General features: G+C 36.8%; 1 protein-coding gene across 4 annotated transcripts; it reads right to left on the bottom strand.

Moving 5' to 3' along the window:
• Positions 1-5,850: 5,850 nt before the first annotated feature.
• On the bottom strand, positions 5,851-23,373 carry SERBP1 (SERPINE1 mRNA binding protein 1). 4 transcript variants are annotated; one of them, XM_037501063.2, is made up of 8 exons: positions 22,947-23,373; positions 19,188-19,338; positions 18,418-18,558; positions 18,217-18,306; positions 17,531-17,650; positions 14,349-14,526; positions 10,547-10,720; positions 5,851-9,214 (listed from the first exon to the last, which is right to left on the bottom strand). In XM_037501063.2, exons 1-8 carry the CDS (start codon positions 23,257-23,259, stop codon positions 9,158-9,160), a joined length of 1,224 nt encoding a protein of 407 aa, XP_037356960.1. In that variant the 5' UTR covers positions 23,260-23,373; the 3' UTR covers positions 5,851-9,157. The 4 variants fall into 4 exon arrangements, with proteins under 4 accessions (XP_037356960.1, XP_037356963.1, XP_037356961.1 ...); XM_037501066.2 differs by having other exon boundaries at positions 17,531-17,605; XM_037501064.2 differs by having other exon boundaries at positions 5,852-9,214; positions 18,217-18,288.
• Between the last annotated feature and the right edge of the window lie 373 nt (positions 23,374-23,746).

Genomic DNA, 23,746 nt, shown 5'->3' with positions numbered 1-23,746 from the left:
CAGGCTAACCAAGTGTGTAAGATGTTACCTGTCACCAATTTTATCTTGTTCCAGAGGCCAGTTCATCAGTACCTGCTTCCTCTTTATCGGGACAATTGAATTTGCATTTGTTCCTCTTCATCCCTAATCCCCATTCTACCCCGCAATGTTCCCCGAGGGCACTGTTATGACACACGAGGCCATTTCATACATACTTGAGCAGGCTAACCCTGCCAGTGTCCTTTCCACCAATGAGAGGATAGATAGGTCACCTCATGCTGCCCTCATCCCAAGTAATTTTCATAGCCCATTACACCCAAAGTCAAAATCTTCACTCAGGTTGCAAAGTTTACCAGGACTGTGTAGAGCTCACCCTTTATACACCAGTTTTTCATTGCTCAGGAAGCCTAAAATCTTCATTCCTAACATATATACCAGAGTCAACCCAGATATTTGATTGAAACATCAAATTCCTTAATTCTCTGGAACTTAAAGATACTGTAGTCCAAATTCATTCTTAATGGATTCATGGGACACTATCACTAATTCTCATGAAGAGTCCTTACCTTGAAAGAATTCTCCTTTTCTAGAAACCTGCAATTCTATTCACTGGGCCTGTCTTCCTTATAGGCAATAGGAAAGTCAAGCTAGTGTTATCTAGTTCTTTCATCGCCTCTCTACACCCTGTCCTGATTTCTCAAATTCTATTAATAACTTACAGCTGCAACTCACCAGTGCCCTGAAGCCAGTGAAAGAAATGTCAAGCTAGGCACATTCTATTCTAGTCAACAACCCATGTTTGATTCTTGGTTTTTCTCCATCGAGCTGTTTTTCCCCACTGGATGTAAGTGTCATTTGTCCCGATATGGCTGCTCAAGCCCTCCAAAGGAGCCCTGTTTTTCCCTTCCTAGCCTGCAGAATTCATGGAAGTTCACAATATCCACTCAAGAAGGGTTGATAGGTGAACCCCTGAGTAAATCATTCTCTAGAATAATCATCATTCTCTAGTAAATCATTCTCCAGAAAGTTCTCTTCCTCACCCCCTAAAAAATAGATAAGCAATTTGATTGGTTAAGTGATAGAAAAAAAAGTTTCTTACATCAGTCTATACCCAAATTTTTGAGAAATTAAAACTTCGTGAAACACCACATACTAAGTTAGAATAACATTTGCAATATATGCCCAAAATACTGTCCTTAATAAGGGACTTAGCAATATGAAAACTTAACCCAAGACTGGACAATTCATGAAATACATATAAATGCTCAAACTAGCAAGCACACACACACACACACAGAAACAATTAGTTGAAATCAGAGGAGGTAGTATTAGAGAAAACTGGTATTGTAGTTGGCTCCTCTACAGCTAGGCAATATTCAATTTAAATTTGAATAAGGAATTTCACTGCTAGTAATGTAGACTTAGGAATACTATAAATACAAGTTGAATGGATTCATTACAGCATTACTGAAATGGGGCGAAGGGCCTAAACGTCCTTCAGTAGGGAATTGGTAAAATCACTCTATACAACAAAAAACTGAACATGGAATCCAAGACTCCAAGAGTTTTAGGACACATCACTCCATGTTCCAAGTAGAAAAAAAATGCTAAGACTGTAACGTCATCATGGCAAACATTATTTCTCAAATTGAAACATGCCTAAAACTGGGATGGATCCTAGAATATTATGCCTTAAAAAAAGGGACATAAATATTTTACGTGGGAACAGTTACAAAAGGCTGAAATACAATCACTCTTCTAAAAAGTTAAATATACACCAAAATGCTATTACCTCCAGACAACTTTTTAAAATTACACTTGTGTTTTCATTAAATACTTCTTATTCTTATAACTGGATAGTCAATAAAACAAAATCTCACCAATTTCTTTCTAAAACGTGGGTCTAGAGACAGACACTACTAACCACTTTCTTTAACCAGTGTCTGCATCCTCCACCTTCTCTGGCACGTCTATTGATCCTTAGAACTCCAAAAAAGTAAAAAGAGATGAAACTAAGTGAAACTTGAGGATTTTAGAGTAATTAGTGAAAGCAATAGATCTTCAAAATACAAAGTTTGTGTTGTAATTTTTCAGCAAACCCATTCTAAAAGTAATGAGCACTAACAATTTGTAGTTTTAGCTCACTTTTTGCCACAATTGGTTAAGATGGGTGTTAACACCACTAGAAACTGAGATACAAACATTAACTTAACTGCAGTTCCCTAACTAGTATCTGATACTGTAGTCTGATTTTAGAGCTAACTTTTAAAATATCCTAACAATTCCTTTTGATGCAAACAACTGTGCTAGAAATTTCTATCAATTGCATTGATTCCAGTTAACTATAATTTTGCTTCCTTCCCATAAACATCTTAGACATTTCCATCATTCTTGGTTCTTGTGAAAGCTATGTAAAAACCAGGTAAATTTAAATAAGTGACACCAGGATGTATCTGGCACCCCTAAATTTGCTAATTTATCTACCCAGCTCATCTAAGCGTTAAAAGATAAGGCACAGGCAGTATATGGGCCAGAGAACAGTATGGGCCAGAGAAGGTAGTATAAGGTTATTAAGGAAAATGGTAAAATGAGTATTAAAAACCATAAAAACATACCTTTTAAGTAGAAAAGTAACTGAAACAGTGTGCCCTTTTAACTGGCTCTACATTTTGCTGGTGGTTCTCATTTACAAGTGGTAAAAATCATTCTTAAACTGGTTTCACTTAGATTTCAATCTCATCTCTGAAACACACAAAACTTACGTGCTACCATGGGTCCCTTAGTCCTGAATTCAGGCCACTTTTCAATTTCCACAACTTTAAGGAACTCTTCCATGAGATCCTGGCCTTGCCCAGGCAAGAAAACATGAGGTGAAGCTAAGAATACATCCCTTGACAACTTTACCACCTACCAGTCGTAAGGACCCAAGGAAAGAGGAGATTCTCAGAATAACTCTTCCCAAAGAATACATTTCATTAGAAAGGCAAGAACCACAAGCAGGGCATTTCCACTTTTCAAAAAACTAAAGACACCCTTCCAAAACTGGATGGAATTCACTATGAAACCCTATTTGTTCCTTTATTAAAAAAAAAATCACTTGATAAAAATGGCAATGTCTCCCTGGAGATTAGCTGGTAACATCAGCTATGTTAACCCAAGGGCAAATTTCTTGCCTCCTATCCAAGCTGCTCTTCAGAAGATCCTGCTCTTTTACCCAGAGGCAACAAAATTTCAAGGGGAAATAGGAACTAGCAAAATTTCATTTGGAAGCAGAAATCTTGATTTCATCAAACAGATTAAAGGATCATTTGCCTTCTCACACCACCATAGAAAACACTGGTTTCCTAGGTGTTTTTTTTCCTCTCATACCTGTAGTACAACTCCATACAACTGGATTCTGTGAATTTCCATTAACATTCCCTTTAGTTTACCTCCTCTGATCTACAATAGGGTAGATTTCAGAGCAGTTGCAGTTTTAAATCAATTCCAATTTTTCTTCTCAGAATCTACAGCTGTTTTTTAAAAGAAACACACAGGCTCGCTTACAACTGGGGTATAGAATTACTTAAGTTGTTCAATCAAGAGCATATAACAATTATCTCTTAATAACCCTTGTCCATTTTTTCATTAAAAAAAAACTCAGATGACTTGTAAATATTTTCATTCAGCATTACAGAATCCAAAACATTTCTCTACTTCGGTCAACCTGACTTCCAACTCTATCATTCAACTCAACGTACAGGAAGATCAGTCCAATTAACAGCTTTTGATAGTGACCTAGTACTACTCAACCAGTATCAAGGGATACCCTTATGAACAAATAGTGTGTCTGAAGCATGCACAGTATACCCCACAGGTATACTGCTTTTTTACCCCGTGACTAATGGCCAGTTAACATCGGTCTTAAAAGTAGTTTTATCCAATTCAATCTTCCCAAAACTGCTTCAGAAGCTAACTGGATTTCAACACTTAAGTGTCTTGGTAAAACATATACACATAATCAAGTTGAAACCAAACTTATCCGTAGTTTTTAAGATCTCCCTTTCTTACTTGAAAAACGTGGCATTTCATTGGAAACTCAGAATTCCCAGGAAAAGACAAATTGTCCGTCCCTAAACATTTATGTGCTTAACTCAATTCACCAATCATGGAAGGCATTATTTTTAGCTGAGATTGGGGAGCAGGGAATTGTAGGAGGAATCCACCATCTTTTTGGATGTGTCATCAGTTTCAACCACTTCTGACAAAATGCCTAAACATGCGTCCATCAGAACTGTGTGACTGACAAAACAACATTTCATTGTGGATTATTATACCCGAGGTCTGAAACAAGGAATTCAACAAGCAAATTCCCCAAACAAAATCTGACAGTTTACCAACTAACTAAAAATTCTGGCAAAATTCTAGCTCATCAAGTATCAAGAACTAAGTTCTGCTAGAACATTTTACACAGAACATTCATTCAATGTAGATAAACTGCCACTTCTTAACAGCTTTTTGTGTTAAAATGAGAAATTAACTGTACTTAAGTTGACAGAATATAAACACTATCCAAAGATAGTTGCCTTATTTTCCCTATTCAGTTTACCAAATAACAAATATTTGAATATTACCCCCTTGCCTTCCACATTTCCACACCTCTAAAACACTGCTGCTATTTAAGAAATAGAACTGTTAGCAGTACCTATTCAACAGTTTCATCACCTGGTGTGAAATTATCTAAAGATTTTTTAAAATCCATGACAATTGTCATATTATCACTACGTATTATGTTCCATGCACAAGGGTTAAGACTACGTATGGGACTAGGAAATGCTGCAATCCCCTCCAAATGGAGTGACAAACATCAGATTTAGAACACTAGGTACCTACACTGCAAACAAAAACAACTTAGTAAATTTTCTAAAGCACATGAAGTATTTCTCATCCTTTCCTTCCTCTTACAGTTGACTCCCATTTAGTATAAAAAGCTAGATTCTGACCAATCCTCATTTAAGCTGAAAAAATGTAATCCTCAAAAACCATTAATTCCAACAACTTATTTACTATGTATTAAAACTTTTCTTACTTACACAATGTTCAAAATTCTCATCTCACAGAAAAATCAATTCTTACAACTGAAAAATCTAAGTGCTACTAATGTGAAAATTTAGCTGCAATGGTATTGACCTTACTTTTATAGAAAATTTGTATTTTAACAGCTTCCAGAGAGTATTTGTGGCAAATTAACCTTTTGAAAAAAATATGATCTTTACTAAAAGGCTACCTCCTGATTGGAGGTCAGGTAAAAAATTTACCTTACACTACTTCTAATTTCACTTCACATGGGGGAAGGTTTATTGTAGACCTAGAATTAGTCTTTTATTTCAAAAGAACTCATCTTGACCTGGGAAAGACTGCTTAAGTCAAGTGTCAGTGAACATTTTCTGTCAAGAGCCAGATAAAATATTTGAGACTTTAAGGACTTACATGTATCTTTTGTGGCATAGGTTCTGACCCTTTAAAAATGTAAAAACCATTCACAGCTCAGAAACAATAAACTTGACTACAGATTGAAACTTGCTGACCCCTGGCATTATTTAACTGACATTCATTTCAAATGTAGTAAGTTTCCCCTGTGGCCAAAATCTTGATGGCTTTTAATACTTTTTACATCCTAAAAACTCTTAATCTCTTTCTTTTCCTTTTTCAGTTGAATTCCTTAGTATGAAACATCACAATCGTTTCTCATATAACCTATGAATCTGCCTACCTTAAAAACCAACTAAAAATCTCAAGTCTTGAGAACCCAAGCTACGCAGAAAAGTGAACCCAAATTCCTTCAAGTTGCAAACTCAGACCTGACAATTTTTCAAATGTCAAAAAGTTAGTTTCACTAATACTAGAGTCTGCCAAGTTTGATGAGATTATACTGCCTTTACTAGATATACTCTGCAAAGCATCCTAGTAATAAAATACTGGGCTTTCTTTCTATAGTTAACTTGGAGAGCAAGTTAGATCCTTGGCCACTTATCTACATGTTAATTTCAGGAATTTATAATGGGGTTAGAATCTATTTTCTGAGATTTACTTTCACTAGAAAGTAGAATTGCGTAACTATCTCAGAGCCCCAAAATTTGCTATTCAATACTTCACTATCATTTCAACATATGTTACAATCTTACCTTAAACTCAAAATCTGTCAGTTTCTAGCAGCTTAACATTTCTCCATTTTTTTTTAAAAAAAAAAGGTATTTTAATACTTGTTTGGTTCCTGCTACATAATGCTTGTGCTCTTAAAAGGTGTATTTCAAAAATCCAACATCCAGTATTTGCTTTGTTTGAATCTCCCTTAATTTTCTATAGCATAAGAGTAATACTTTTCTATTTCAGTGCCACTATCTCTAGAAGTTAGAAAAATAACAAAATTAGAGTGAGTTCTTAATATTCCCTCCAAACTCAAACCAAAATATAAGCCCCCCCATATTTTTATGACCCTGGGGTTGCTGTGTCCTCCTTTCATTTTCAAATATAATCATTACATGTATAGCACCTGGTGATATTGAAAAATCTTTCATCACTCCACAAGGTCTCAAAATAATGTTAACAAAAAAAAAGAGAAATACTCTAGTCATTTCAATGCAAGCTGAAAACAAACATCAGCTCTGGCATTCCCATTTAGAAGAATCAAAGAGTACACTAAAACACTCAACCAATTAACATTATTTAGAGATCTGTATCCATTGGGGGTTTCAGATTATACCGTTTGTCAAAGGGATGGTAAGGGCATTCAGTTCAGTGTGATTATTACATTCAAAAGGTGATTTGCTAAGAAAAATGCTAATTGTCACATTAACCCTTGAAACTCATTTTACAAGACTTCAACTTTCTAACTCATTGATAGCCTGAGTTTACAAATAAGAATCCCACATAAAGTCTATGTAATATAACAGGAAAAAATGAAATGTGAGCATTATCTTGAAGATGCACACACACATCAGAAAACACATGACAATAAATGGGCTCCTATTTGATTGCTTTTATGACTTTTAAGAAGTGAGCATGAAAATAAATCTTTATTTTCAATTATTACCCACCAGTAAGAGAAAAGTTAGGTTCACAGTTTTAGCTCTTGACACAAAGTGAACTAGGAGGCAAATTAACATCCATCAGATACAACTAATGGACCAACTTTTTAAAGTTCAGGCTATCTTGAAAGCTTGCAACATACCAAATATTGCTGTATATTTTCTAGTGACAGAATGCCAGCAGTGGCTGACAGAAAGAATTTGTGAAGCATTTTTAATAAGCAGGTGTTTTCTCTATGTTGCTAGAAATCAAGATGTTTATAAACATGTTACATGTCCAGAAACAAGTTAAGGTACTTGAAAATCTAAACACACTGATTTAGGAGTGTGTACGTTACAATCTCAAGAGGGGTCAATAGTCCATATGGACTAAATTAATACTCGCCTCTGGGTAGCAGGTATGTTTTTAAATACAAAATTACGCTAGACATTAGCACCAGTGCAGAACATGCTCAGCATCATAAGATCCAAAATACCAGCACAAGTTTATCCATCATTGAGAACCAATTAATCTCCTTCTAAGATGTCAAACTAGTTGGCAACTAAGATTAACAAATTCAAATGAGTTAACTCTTGTACTTTAAGTATATGGAGAACTAACCAGCTACACAGACAATTATGATTTAAGATCTTCAATGATCTTCAATATTTTTAAGACTGGACATAACCATATGTAAGTGGAAAACTCACTAAAAATTATTAAGTGATAAAAAGGTCTTTAAAACTATAAATAAAATCCCTTTTCCTGTTATCAATTATGTGGCAGATTGAACAAAGATCCTACAAAACCTGTTTATTTGACCTTTCTCTCCATGTATGTTTTAGTAAGTGGTGATGTTCCCAATTCAAAGAATCCATTAACTTAATTTTCCAATGGAGGAAGAGGGAAAAGATACTTATCTTCTGTGGAACAGTTATCTATGAACTTGAACTTAAGACCAAAATTATAGCAATATAGGAAATTCAGAAACGTTAAGATTTTTGGTTTCTGTTTCATGGATGATGCTGCTGTTCCAACCTTATAAAGCGAAGCTGTCTGCTTTCCAAATACCAAAAATTATAATACTCCCCCATATCACCATACTAACCAGTGCCCTTTGGTTTCTTTAGAACAAGGAAAGGGTTAGGAGTTGATTATGGACATACAATTTTGATTTGGGACCTTTCACACACATAAATCATACCAAGTGGCCACTTATTTTACATAATGGATCGACTATTTCCCATTAGCCAAATTAATTTGTTCCACCCACTCTGCTGGAGGGAAAAACCCAGTACCCACAAAACTACTTCACTTGACAGGATATCTCTATCAACATTAAGCAGTTTAAATAAGTTTCAGCAGTAAGATGTGCAGTCTGGTTTTGGGAAGGGGAAAGCCACTCATTTTAGAAGGATAGTTGAAATTGTTAATCAATAATTTGAACCTAATGAACCATGCAGGAGCAAGAGTTAATAAATCAATGTGCTTCGAATTTGTTCAAGTACTGATATTTCTGTATATAAAGATTTAGCATATATAACAGCTTTCATGAGAAATGAAAAGATTTTTCCCCAGAAATGAAAATATTAAAACTAAGGTAAAATACATAAAGTAGTTAGTATTCCACACAGCATAAAATTTGACAAATCAAAGTTTACATGTCCCAGTAGACCATGTGTGAAAATGCAAAGCAGGTATTAAAACTATGTCCAATATTTAAAACCAGTTTGTAATTGGGGGGAACATCTAAATCCTTAATTAAAAAACACAAATGAAGTGGAAGCTTTAAACTGGTACACACTGTTCACACCTATATTTCAAGTTTGGAAATGCATATTTGCAAGCAGCAATACAAAAGTATTCATGAAGAATGCATAATCTCTGAAAATTATGAAAACATCCCTGCTACCAATACATTTCTAAATACAAAACTGACTACCATATTGTTACTTCTGTGTAGCGAGAGAAGTTCATTTTCAAAACAGATAAAATTCAGTCTTTAGGTGTGAATGGTATGAATGACAGTCTTTTTTTTTTTTTAATTTCTTAGTCGTTTGGGATCCTTAAGCATGCAAAACCTCAGACAGGAGGGTCCACAAAGGAACCAGGGTTGTCTTATGGCATCCAGTTAAGCCAGAGCTGGGAATGCCTCTGGGTCATCTACATCAGGAGCAGAAGCACTTGACTGAAAAAGAAACAAACCAAAATTAACAATTCTCAAATCCTGAAAACAGACTGCCAGTGTCCACATTTAGATACAACGCTAAGAAATCTTGAAAGAACTAAATAAAACTTATCAAAGCTTTTATTTAAAAAAGGCAAAATTATGGAGAAAAGGACTACAAATATTTTCTATGAGCTTTGTCTTGAATTTCTATCAAGACCTAAGAAAATATCTGGTAAGAATATAGGTTATTTTATTTTTCTAATAAGTCACAAATAGATTCACAAGGGATATGAATAAGGATTAACTTCATTCTTCAGTATATTTTCCTCACTTGCAAAATGATTGGCATCAAACTTAAAAGCAGGTCAAAAAACTAACAATTGTTTAAGCAGTACCATCCATCATTGTTAGAAAGGGGCCGCAAGTGCTATTTACAGTGTAGGTACAAATACCTTTGAAAAAAGGCACTGAAAAGGCCCATGCCCACAAATTGTATTTTTTTTTAAAAAATTGATGGCAGAGCATGAACAGAAATAAAGTACTATTACACTGCTATTAGTGACCATAAAATCTGTTAATATTAAGCTACGATTATAAACACTGACAGATTCAACATGGGTGCCCCAATTTGTATTTCACATTTTGAGAATCCAGGACATAGCTGCTTGTAGGCTATAGGAGACAATGAAGTAAGTCAAAGTTTACCCCTAATACTGTAACATCAAATCATTAAGCTCATGGACTTTGCCTCATACACATCAAGAGTTTAAATCTTTCCATTACTAGGGCTTCTCTCTGACTAGTTAAGAACTTGTTTTGTGTCACACTAGGCAAAGCATTGTGGTTTAGGGATAGCAGGCCAACAAATTATCCCAGCTCTCACAGATCAGTCTAGTAAAAAAATAAAGCACAACAAAAAAGGTGTCAACAATCATATGAAATGTCACATAGGAAATTATACAACAAATACAAAGGTAATGTCCAGCTATAAATAGCAGTGAAGAATCAAAAGAAAGAGAGCAGCTGGCATTTCAGGCAGACCTTAGCAAAGGCCAAGATTTAACTTGGTTCCTTGTACCTGATTTTCATCTTCTGTAAAACGAAGATATCAATATCAAGAATTGATATAATAAAGTGGGGTAAATAATAAAGTGGGGTAATTCAACTCCACTGGTAGCATTTCTCAAAATCATCTGAGTGCTTTAAAGAAAAGCATATTCCAAAATAAATGTTCTAAAAACCAAGTCTATTATTTTTCCTTCTTCTTACGTACCCAAAAGGACTTAAGTGTGGTGATTTACCCAAAGAGGCCTCAAATTTCTTAGGAAAGGGTAAAAGCCTTAAAATTACCTTGTCAGTCCTGCTGCCACGGTTAGGACGTCCACCACGCCCACGGCCACCTCGTCCTCCCCTGCCACCACGTCCAGGGCGGCCAAGGTCTCCAAAATTGATCTCCAGCTGAGATGTTATATCATTTGCTGGCTTCCGGAAATGATGGTCCATAACCGAATCTTCCGCATGAGCCTAAAAATTCAAGTGAAAGTCACTGGGTTAATTTAGGTAAGCAATGTAAGCACATTTAACTTTTTCACCTGAAAAACCCAAACACCCACCTGGTACTTTGTGTGAACAAATAAATTAACACTACAGATTATTATTAAGCTTTGGAATTGGCTACAATGATCTTAGAGGAAGAATTCACTTTTCTCTATTCCAAATTCCCCTATTTTTAAGTTGCAGGTGATAAAGGCAATTCTCAACTAAAAGTATATAATCACCTCTAATAATGACCTCACCCCATCTCAAACCTTCTGAAACATCATCTTTGGCAGTTGAATTTGGGTAAGTACATTTTAAATATGCCCTTCAGATTTGGATTCCAATGAGAACCTCTGATGAAAACTTTTGGATAAAAGTTATGTAAAGTTTCTTCTACTCGTAATACTGAATCTCTATGTTTTATGCGGCTCAATGTCTGATTTCTTCTTGTATATTTGGAATGAACAGGTTTTTAATCTCAGGATATTTATTTCAAGTGCTTTTTATTTTTCTAAATTCACATATCCTCTTGACTATGTTCTTTCTAAATAACACATAAATTAACTAACCTTTTAAGTACAAATATATTTCTGTATTTATACACATGCTTTCACCACTTTAATCATCTCATACCCAAACTGCCACCCCTTAGAGCCATGCCAAATCAATTTACATAGGATCTTTTTAAAGTATTAATTTTAGAGGCTCCTTGGTGGCACAAGGGGTTAAGCACCACACTATGAAGCAATCCGCAGCCTCGGCAGCACGAGTTCTATCCCCGGCTGGCCAGGGAGCAACCCACATGGTGAAGACCTCTCCTGTCTTGCCCGCTGCTCTCCTCAGCAGTGTATTTCAGTCAGTCTGCCTGTTCTGTTCCCCACTCTATCTCTGGTGAATCCTCTCACCACCCCCACCCCACATCTCTGGCCTGTACCCTAGCTCTTGTATGCATAAATAAATAAATCTTTAAAAAAAAATATTAATTTTAAAGGAGCCTAAAGCAAACATAAATGTAAATCCACAAAGCCACTAACAAGTGAAAAGTCAATTGTAAATACTAATTGCCTAATTTTTAAGTTTGCTATTGCAAAGCAATGGTTATCAACTATTAGCATTTTTTAAGTTCACTCAGAAGCAAAAAAGCAGACAAACTACTGAAACAACTTTAAAGTTTTACTACAATAAAGAGGAACTATGGATGTTCAAAGCACATACCTATCCTTTAAGGGAATTAGGATAAAATTTGCAGTTTTTATTCTAGAGCAGTGAATAAAAAAAAGAGTAAGGTCTTGAGTGTGTCACTAACAATGTTAACTCAATTCTCCATTCTAAAAAGTTTTTCTTCTTTTTCCTACCACTTCATGTTTGCTGCGAGGATGAAGATACATAAAAGAGCACTTTAAAGTATTGTATCAACCAACTTTATGATATGGCCATGTAGGCCAATTAAGATCAAATTTAAGTATTCACATCACAAAGGCACATTAACTGTATAAAAGTCCAAACATAGAAAAGTGGCTTAACAGCCTTTTGGTTCTTTGCACAGCACCTTATAAAAGGTGCCCAAAAGGGAGCCAAAGAGAAAATGATCCATTTTCTAAGAAAGACTGTTATGATGTGAAAGTACCAGCAATGTTCAATATAAGAAATATTGGAGAACTATCAATCGTAAGAACTCAAGGACCCAAAATTGCACCTGATGGCCTCAAGCGTTGTGTTTTTGAAGTGAGCTTTGCTGACCTTCAGAATGAACTCACATTTAGAAAATTCAGGGCAAAACTACCTAACTTTCATGACATAAATCTTACCCAAGATAAAATGTGCCCTACAGTCAAAAAGTGGCAGACCATGATTGAATATGTCAAGACTACCTATGGTTACTTGCTTCATCTAGTCTATAACCATCAGATTTGGAAAACCTCTCATGCTTAGCACCAACAGGTTCGCCAAATCTGGAAAAAAGATAATGGAAATCATAACCCAAGAGGTGTAGAAAAGTGACTTGAAAGAGGTGGTCAATAGACTGATTCAACAGCATTGGGAAACACTGAAAAGGCTTGCCAATCTATTTTACCCTCTTCATGAAGTCTTTGTTAAGTAAGTAAAAATGCTGAAGAGGCCCAAGTTCAAATTGGGGGAACTTATGGAGCTCATGATGAAAATTCATTCACTAAAGGTGAATGAACTGATGGATATGAACCACCAATCCAAGGTTCTGTTCAAAATTCAGACTTTCAAAGCTGACAAGTAAAATGTCTCATTTGTCTATAAAAAAGGTGGCTTATTAATGAAAATGTACTGGTTTCAAATCACTTGTCATCAATTTTAAATTTTCAAACATTTCTAATTATAAATATCACCATATAGAAGTTATTTCTGAAAAGCTCAATTTATAATATTTATTATAAGTATTTATTTATAATACTGGAATGCCTACCCTGATGTCTCCTGAATGCATAAAGTGGCTTCAGGTATTAAGAAAATCATCTAAAATTGAAATCAGAAGTTTGCGTCTGTCTTGTTCTGGGACAAAATAATTATCTCAAAATGCCTAGGTAATTATTTTGCATATCAACCTGAACAGTTTAATAATCAGAACACATGAACAATTTCCCCAAGATGAACTTTTAAGGCTTTTTAATCAGAAAACAAAATTTATCTGCAGTAACTATGAAAAATAACCAACTCCTCTTATGAAATGTTTTTTTCCTACAGGATTTGACAATGTCCTTATATTTTATTTTTATGGAGTCAATGTTAAAAAACAATCTTTAAACCTAGAAAAGTATTTCTCAACTTAAATTTTCTTTTAAAATGTTTACATCTATGTTTCACAGCCACTTCGTTTAGAAAACGTAACTAGTCATTAAAAATTTATTACAAGTTTGCCTTCATAACATTTCAATTTAACTTTATGATTAAAACCTCATGCTTACACAACCACTAGAAGAATGAAGCACTGGACCATTCCTCTAAGAATGTACCCTAACACCTAAGAAGCTACTGAATCAAAAGCCATCAACCACCATGTCTTTTTCAAATATTTCCATAAGTTTCCAAGTTTCTCTGGTCTTTTACAAGACTTCCTCAGTAAAGAAGGATACTACCTTTACTGAAAAGTCCTGACCATAGGTCTCTGACCTGTACCCCAATTCTTGTATAAATAAATCTTAAAAAAAAAAAAAAAAATATATATATATATATATAGCATAGAAAGGCAGTTTTGAAAGATGAATACTAAATGAAGTCATTTATTTTAGGTTAAATCACATAAAAAAGGCCTACCTCTCAAAATAAGTCTTTTATTCCAGGATAGGTCACTATTTTTGTTAGGCAGGACTAAAAAATATTATCACAACTCTGAAAAAAACCCACTATCAGTTTTAAAGGAAATTAAAAACTGTCACATTAAATAAAATTATTGACTGAACTAAATTTCTTGGAATATATAATAATGCCAGGTATTTTCCTTTCTGAGCAATTTATCTGCCCCAATGATCCTATGTAAAACTTTCCTTTTTTATAGATTATCCCTGTGAAACTTTTAGACAAAAATTATAAATACAACCAAAACACATGTGAACATTTTCAAACACAACAGAACAATTTTTACCTCTTCACTCTTTGACTTATGAAGAACAAACCCCTTCTTCCACTGTCCATCAGCACCTTCATTTGGTTTTCGGATATTAAATTCTACTTTTGCTCGGTCCTTATTTTGAATAGCCTTCCATTCATCCAAAGTCATCTCTTTTGGACCCTCTTCCTTTACTTCTTCAACTTCATTCTCCCTGTGAAACATGTTAAGTTTTACACCTGGTCAGGGGCTGATAAAATCTATGTAATTTTAGGATTATTAATAAGGAAATTAACCTTGGCTGGTTGGTAAATGTTTAGAGATTATCCAAGGGCAAGAGGATGTTTTCATTGTAACCCAATGGCTAACAGGAAAGTTTGGGTAACTGAAAAATACACAATTCATCTTCATAAACTTTTAAATGACCACTGTGTCAGTAGTACAATTTGAACCATTACTGAACATATCTCACAAACCACAGTACTTTGTTTTAAAAACTGCACTGTTACGTGATTGAAATCTTGGCCTAACTTCTAAAACACTTTAAATGCCCTTAACTTCCCACAATATGTAACTCACAACATATCTGAAAGTCATGATCTAGGATGGCTGTGAGCAACCAAGTTTCATACTCTGGAATTTAAAAAAGAACTGTTTCTCTATTACTCATTTCAGAAATTAACATTTAAGGCAAAAGTACCTTAAAAGTCAAGTTTCTACAAATCCAACTTGCATATGAATAGGGGACTACAACTTCACTAATAATGGAATTCTCCACAAGCACAATGATTTTGATACCTAGTATTAGTTATTTTCAAATATAATTCACAGGTTTTAACTACTGTGTAGTATCCTTTTCCCTTTTTACAGAAATAACACAGGCACAGGCATTCATTATTTTATCATAATCTCAAAACCCAATAGTCACTAAATAAGCATTTGCTATTTTCAGAGCTCTGGATCTTTCCAAAGATAGCAGGTGATTCAGTTAGCCTTGGAGCTCAAATATCTCCCTTTTCATGCTACTCTTTACTGCTTCGCAAATTTGATTTAAAACTTCCTATAGGAAGCTGACAATGAATTTACAAGAGCTATCAAGTCCAGTCATCTTTCACAGGATGAGAAAATTAAGTATCAAAAACGGGTCCGGGTTACTAGTAAGTTATGACATAGCCAAGTATAGAACACTGCATACCTGTATCACATCATGAATCCATGATACCTACCTTCAAGGTGTGCACTAAGAATCAAATGAGAAAGAAAGAAAGGTTCTGGATACCATATGTAAGCAAGTTAAAGTTATCAGAGAAGTGCTTCTGGAATTTATATTCCATATACAAGATATGATACTATTTGTTCAGACACTCTCCTACTCTGGAGTAAAGCTAGATTGCTCTAATGTCATCAAGATGTATTTTAGGCCAAATAACCAGTTTCATCCCTGGGTCCAAAAATAACAATTTGTTTCCAATTCTCTACCAACATGTCATATCTCTCTGGTATTATAATCTTTGCAGGTCATGCTAAAGGTGACTGAAACATGGGCTCTTTAAATTCATCTATTACAATTTTGTTTACCACATAAAATTATGATTCCAGTTTCATTTAAATGAACTGTTAAGTACCCTAAGTTCAACACATCACTTGACACCATATACTTTTATTTACTCCCTTGAACAGTTAATCGATTCTTTATATCAACAAACCTGTGGACAATGACACTCATATCATTCTTAGAGAAGAGGTAAAGTTTAGAAAGCATCTCCGTCCACCTCCATATTGATTTGAATGTGCCCTTGTAAGAATTACTGACCTAAATAATCTGTAATCCAAGACTTTAAACCACAATACTGAAGAAATGACTGGCCTTTAACTTCAACTTGGGTTGGTAGTAATAGAGGCCAGCATTAAGTTACTTCTGTCAGAATAATTTGAATCTTTAAAACTAACCCAACCTGTAACACATGAAAACCTCAAAACGAAGCCTTCTACTTAAAAATTCAGAATACGTAAACGATTAAGAAACAAGTGAACCTATATTCTAGTCTTTGCTCTCAAACATTTAAAACAAGTCAACAATGCTATGTTCCAAATTCTATGTTTGTGGAAAAAACTTAAGAAATAGAGACATTTTAAAAGTCACATCTTCTAATTTTAGTGTCCCAGAGTAAAAAGTGTAGTTTTAAAGTGTCTCAAGTACTCTGAAGTGAATCCCAACTAAACATTGCAAACCATTCGGTCTAATTTTTTAAAAACCCCAATTTCAACTTCTAGTTCCCACCTATTTGATCTGGACAACCATCTCATCATCTCTACCAAGTAAAGCAATTAGATAAAATACATGACACCTGGGCCTCCCTGACGGCGCAAGGGGGTAAGCACTGCACTATTAAGCAATCTGAACCCTCTGCAGCACGAGATCAATCCCCGCTGGGCAGGGAGCAACGCACATAGTGCAGCAGACCTCTCCTGACTCCCCCGCTGCTCCCCTCAGCAGTGTATTTCTATATTTCAATCAGTATGCTCCCCACTCTGTCTCTAGTGAATCCTCTCACCCCTGGCACCCCCCGCATCTCTGGCCTGTACCCCAGCTCTTATATGCATAAATAAATATTCAGCGCCCCACCCCCCACCCCAGTGATGCAGCGGTTGAGCACTGGGCTGCGAAGCTGCCCGCGCAGCCTCTGCAGCACTGGTTCGATCCCCGGCCACCAGCAAGAGTCCCATGCGGCGCACTGCTCCCCTCAGAAGTGTACTTCATCCGTCTGCCTATTCTGTTCCCTGCTCCGGCTCTGGTGAATTCTCTCACCCTCCTGCGCTTCTGACTGTACCCAGTGCTTGTATAAATAAATAAATCTATCTTTAAAATAAAAATCATTAAAAAAAATCTTCAAAAAACAGAAACAAAAAACATGACATCCTATTTTTAATTCTTCATTCTCAGGTTAAACTAGCTAAATTTTGTTGCGCTAACAGGTTTTTTCCTCATCTTTTTAAGGTGACTGATAATTTCAAATAGACATTTCTATTTTTCAACCATTAAAGCCCAAAATACACATATAAAGTCTGTCTCTAAATCGGTATTATTTGAGGAGCTGAGTTACAATACATTTCTCTTTGAAAAGTCATCTAATAATAACATCAAAGGTTCTTTTCCCAGTAAATACCCAAGTTTCCTACAACGCTGGAGTATCACCACATTGTATTAAACTACGTACTTATTTTCAGTGTCTGCCACTGGATGTTCTTCACCTTCAGGTGTTTCCTCAGTCACATTTGATTGATCCAAGTCACTGCAATTATAAGATATTTGTTTCTGAATGTATTTTGGGGACTCTCTAAGGAAAGAAGAAAAAGAAAGGCATCTAGGTCCATTTACATGTAGCTGAAGGATTCTTTATACAAAAAGTTGTTTTTTTAAATCCTTACATTCCTAAAGGTCTTTTCCTACTAAAATTTACTCTCTAGTAACTTCTAGGAGAGAATAATTTTAAATTGTATACTGATTAAGTTACAGTTCAAGTACTTAACTCATAAAATAGACAAAGGAGTTCTAAAACAATCTCACCAGCATATCAAATTTTTTAGGATCAACAGCTAGACTAGTGACACTCATTAATGACTTTCAAAAAAAAAAATCACAATACTCAAATAACTTTAATATAGAGTTTTGGGAAAAACTAATATCCATGAGAAGAAAATTATCACTGAGTACAGAAAAACTGGTTATTAGGTACATTAAAACCTGAATATATTCAAAAACACATTATAAGAACGCTAAGATGAGAGCATTATTTCTTGTCCCAAATAAATTTAATAGTTATGGGTTAATGCCTAGTTGGTCCCTAGTAAGAAACAGAATCAATTTTGTTAAAAGTATTTTTTAAAAAATCAGAATACCAACGTTAATTCATCTTTGACAGTTCCCCAGTTGTGAGATCCGCTACCTCCACGTTTGTCCTCATGCTTCAGGCCACTATAATGTGAGAAAGAACTAACAAAACTGAGTTAACATAATACTCTTTAGTTCTAGAAATTCAAATTTTATTTTACTAAAGAAGGAAAATAAAATATAAAATGTATTTAAAACCAATATAAGACTTACGATCTATCACTTCCACTATGCCTATCAAATTCACGTTTGCCACGAGAATCAAATCCATCTCCTCGGCCCATTCCACGTCCACGGCCTCCTCGGCCTCTTCCAAGACCACCGCGGCCTCGGATAGGCCGGTCAATAATCGGTCTACAACAAAGAAAAAATATATACTTCTCAGGGTTAAAATAAAAAGGGGTGGTGAATACCCAAAGACTCAGAAATACAGGAACAGTTACTACTTCATAACCTAACTGCTAAAGACATGTTTTAGATAAGTCAAAACAGGCTATTTCCAAGCACACAGGAAATCAGAGCATGAAAGCTCCCACAAACAAGAAAATTATTTTGGTGTTCTCTAAAACTTTACTACTGGTAATACTTTTTCATTGTTATTCACTGCACGTTATAATGCAGATAAACTATTTACCAATTCACCTGAAGATTAAAATTGGCACACATAACCTGCATATAAAAACAGTATTGCTTACATAAACAATTACCCAATAGAACTGTTCTAGAAACTCAACATCTGGTGACAGTAAGGAAAAGAAATTGGCTATCAATTCAAATGAAGTTTCCATATAAGAAATCTATGTTTAAACACCAAAAACTGCCTGCAGAATGTCTGAACCTTAACAACAAACAATTCACGTGTTTCTTTGAAGAACTATTATAACCAGCCACCCTGCTACCTGACACTTATACCCAGTCTATAGCTTTGTGTTAACATGTGACTACAAACTGACAAAACAGTAAGATATTTTTAAAAATCTTGCCTATCAACTGAAAATTCTCCTCCTTCACCCTTTTCTTCAAGTGGCTTTTCGAATCGTCGTTCACGAGGTGGTCGCCTTTCTGGTCTCCTATCAATTATTTTCCCTTCACCCTGAAGTTGCTGATCAGGTCTTCTTCCAACACGTCTTATTCCTAAAATGACAAAAAACCCAAATAAGTTATTTCTATAAAAAAAAATTAGGCTTAATTATAAGAGAAAAAAATGTTGACACACTTTCAGTCTACTAAAAAGCTCTTCCTGTTTGTACCCAGGCAAACACTGGATATCTCTAAAGTGTAACAAAGTACTTTATAAGTGGTAATTCATCTGGACAGTCATTATTCCCCTTGCTTTTTAAGGTACCAGTCTCAACTTAAAATTCTAAATTTAAAGAACTTTTTAGGCAATGATATATTTTGACTTTAAAAGATAAAAATGAGATAACCAGTCTCCAGTCATACAAGCAAACCCATACATTCACCAGAAAAGGACCCCTCAATAAAATAGTGAAGGCCACACTATTCTACATTATCTGGAAGGGGAAAAAAATGCAATGAGAAAAAAAAAAAAACGCAGTAGTTTTATGAAATTATAGACTGAAAGGAAAACAAAGGGCACTTTGAGTTACATTTCTATAGTTTAAAAGTTATTTAACCAGAAAAGAGTACCATCTTCCTCTTCTACTACATTTTTACACATATGCAGGCAAACACACACAGGCACACAGCACACCTAACTTAAAAATATACTACTATTCCTATGCAGTCACTAAGAAATGGTCTAGTTATTTTATGGTGGACAGCTTTTTTTTAGTTTGCTTTTATAAGCATGTTTCAAAAAAAATCTTTAAAAACCACATATATACACAATAAAGTAATAGGTCAGAAACAGGAGCTTGAGGTACTAAGTGGTGGCTGAAACATTTACTAATTTCTCCCCGGAGGCCCTTGGTGGCCTTAAGAATAAGGAGATTGATGTAATATAATAGGTGACTGTAAAGTATCAGGTATGCTTCAAGTTTACAGGCTTGGTGTTCCCAAACCACAATTCTGACAAAGTCAACAAGTTGCTTAGGAACTGGTTTTTATAACACACAATCTTAAGTTGGTTCACCCTAGTTCTTTCTAAAAAATTGAAACACCATCAGGGCATACCCCAGTGTTCAGATGCTTGTAAATGAAGTTAAACAGTAAATACCAAACTCTGAAATGAAAATGTAAGGCCGGTTTAACATAAACTCTAAGGATAGACCACAAGAGTCAGTACATACACCAATGCATTTTACATAAATTTCATCAGAAGTATAGTGTATTAGGGTGGAGCTATGGAACCAGCATTATAATGATATCCAAGCCAAACACACCCAAATGAACAATGGCTTACTTCCCCACCCAATACCCAGTATTAGGCTCACAGAATCTAAAAAACTTAAATTCACCCAATGAAAAAATGACTGACATGTTAAAATGCCAATCTTTTATTTGTCTATCTTGCAAGTTCACTTGATTTTCACTGGATTCCAGGCTTAAATATTAGAAAACATATACCTCTTTGGTCTAGTGTCATCTCAAGTTCTTCGAATGACAGAGGCGCCTCAAAAACGAATTCATTAGAACACAACCATTAAATACACACCTAAGATGTCAAATATCTAATATATATATGTATATATCCATAGTGTGTGGTAAAGTAAGACTGGTGGCTTTTCTGGTTAAATAGCTTTTTAAAAGTATGGGGATGTAATCTGGAGTGCCTAATCTGGAGAGTCATCAATCTAGAATTTTCTGCCAAAACCTATGCTATATTCAAAAGTAAAGATCACCAGATCAGGTAACAATCCTTGTCACTTCAAGAAGCAGGAACTTTGTTTACAGGTCTATCTATCCCCATACCCTGAGCACTCACTGACAAGTAACAGGATCTCAAAGGAATATTGACTCAATATTTCCCCTATAACTATAAGCTTGCATTTTATGCAATTTAAGATTAAGAAAAGCTGATCTAAGGAAAAAGTACTGAAAGTTAATAGAGGTTTTCCCAAAGACTACTGAATGGCAAACTCAATGCTAATTATAAACTTATGAAATTAACTCCTTATCTTTGTTACTTAAAATATTAGTTTCCAGGTGAGACCTTATTTCAAAAGTGAGCTTTATGATCAAAGCAACTAGGGGATTTAAATCATGTTTCATGCTCTTAACATTCAAAATGGGTGAACACATCTACCTGGTACATTTACACTTGAGACTATTTTTCTTGTGTTTTCTTTGGATTAATGTAATCAAGTTGGTAAACTGGACATACTTTAATTACACAAGCCAGGATTAACACAGAAATTAAATGACTTAGTCAATCGTGTCTCAGGCTGTCATAAGGCTTAGTTGACTGAATGTGTTCACGCTTCCTAATACCCTAACCTTGCTTCTCCCCATCCTGTAATTTTTATACAGTAATTCTTTGTTTTTACTCATCACCTGGAATTTCATTCCAAGTCATACAAAAATCCTTTATTAAAAAAAAGTAACTAAAACCTAAGCTAATTATTCTAAGTTGAATGCTATCAAATTCAACTAGAGCCAAGGAGAGAACTCCTTTCAAGAGCACGTGGCAGGAAAGGGTAAATCCAACTTTCAAGCTGTAAAAGCAAATTAAAGGTTCAGAGCCTTCCATACTACAACCCACTTGCTATTGAACGACCATGCACCCTTTCTCCCAGCTCTTTTGCCTCTCCATCCACCACAAAACAAGCCAGTCCCTAGAACCTAAAAATCAAAGTCGAGTCAATCCAAGGAGGCTTACAGTGCCTTGGAAGCAACTATTACCCGCCAATGAAACCCTGACCACGCTTCACGCACATGTGGGGGGAAAGGCTAGTCTCAGCGTGCTAAGGTTATGACAGCCTCTGCATTCGCTTCACCACGAGGCTTAGGCCAGACACTCCACACCACATGAAACAGTGAGCGCGGGTGTTAGGAAGAAACGAGAACGCTCCCCAGGTCATTCCTGCAATAACCAGTGTTCGTTCAGAATTCCCGTTTCTGCAAAACTGAGTGTGGCTAAGTTTCTCTCCTTCCCAACAGCAAGTTAATAAGTATATCATAGCTGGTGTGTGTGTGTATGTGTGTGCGCGCGCGCGTGTGTGCGAAGAGAATGAGAGAACAAAGCACATGTGGCACCTAAAACGGCAGCTTACCCCACAATATAATAACTTCAAACATGTAAGCAGCTTAGGTGTAAACTCTGACCCCCGGCTCCGCGCCATCGTGGGACAAGATGGCAGAACAGAAGCCTAAAAGACAGAACAGCATCTCAAAGGAACACGCCGAGGGAAAGCTTGGAGCAGGAAGGCGCGGTGGATCGCAAGCTTCCCGCAACTACGAAAGCTTAAGCGAGAAACTAAGCTCCCCGAACCCTCAGTCCATGCGCTCGCCCGCCCAAGAATCCGGCGGGAAGGCAACAGCCTCCCAGGATCCCAAGCACGCTCCGGGAGCAGCTCCTCTCCGGACCGCGCTTCTCCGCTCCGCAGCTGAGGCGGGAAGGGGGTGGCTCCAGGATCCTCGCAGGCGGTGGTTTGAACTTGGAGCTACCACGCTCCCAGCTCCTTCGCAGAACCTGGCTTCGGTCGCGTGGGAGAAACGTGGGGAAAGCGGGGGCAGTTTCCCGCGGACCCTCCGAGCTCCAGAAGCAAGCGGTATCCGCAAGTCCCCTCACGCCTTCCCTCCACACTGGGTTTACCCCCCACCTTCCACCACAGCTTTACCTTCTTTCTTCAGCGCCACGGGCGGCTGCGTCTCCTCTTTCTTGTCAACCACGCCAACGCTGGGAGGCAGTGGGTTCTTGCGGTCTTTCTGGGACTCTTTACGCAGCTGTTTACCTGCCGCGTTGGAGTTGGTCTGAGCTGCGGCCTGAGCTGCGCTCTTGGACCCAGGGCCCCCAACGCCGCCCCCGCCGGCTTCTTTTTTCTTGTTCTCTGCTGCCTTCAACACCTCGAAGGGGTCCGATTCGTCGTCAAATAACTGGTCGAATCGGTTGGTGACCACGCAGCCGAAGCCTTCCTGTAAGTGGCCAGGCATGATGGTGGCTCGGCGGCGCGTTCCTCCACGGATTGCAGCGGGCCGCGCCGAGCCAAGAGCGCCTGCTTCAGCTCTTCCCACAAGATGGCCGGGCCGAGAGAGGGGGGCCGTCTTCTCTTCCGGCGCCAGACACACATCCGGGATCGGCCAGCGCCGCACGGCACCATGGGGTATGTAGGCCAAAGTCGCTTCTCCCGAGCCAACTCCCGGTGATAGGACTACAACTCCCAGAATGCATGGCGCTACAACTCTTCGCGCGCGCCTAAGAGGCGGGACCTCACCGAGGGCGTGGCGCGTGCGAGCCGAGGGAGGGGATGAGCCGTGGTGGGCGGAGTCTTGCCACCTGCTCTTCGCCACCCTTGTGCTCTGGCTGTTTAGCTGCCCTGAAAACCGGAAAACGTGACTGCGAATTTCGCTCGGGAAAGTTCTCTGTCTTCGGTTTTATTTTCCCCGCCTCCAGCAGGGCTAACTTTCCCCACCTCTTCAG

This window comes from Talpa occidentalis, unplaced genomic scaffold (assembly GCF_014898055.3).
Source record: "Talpa occidentalis isolate TD23 unplaced genomic scaffold, MPIMG_talOcc4v2.1 talOcc4.9, whole genome shotgun sequence".
NCBI lineage: Eukaryota > Metazoa > Chordata > Mammalia > Eulipotyphla > Talpidae > Talpa > Talpa occidentalis.
The sequence above is the reverse complement of the archived record's forward strand: the minus strand, read 5'-3'. Positions and strand labels throughout refer to the sequence as shown.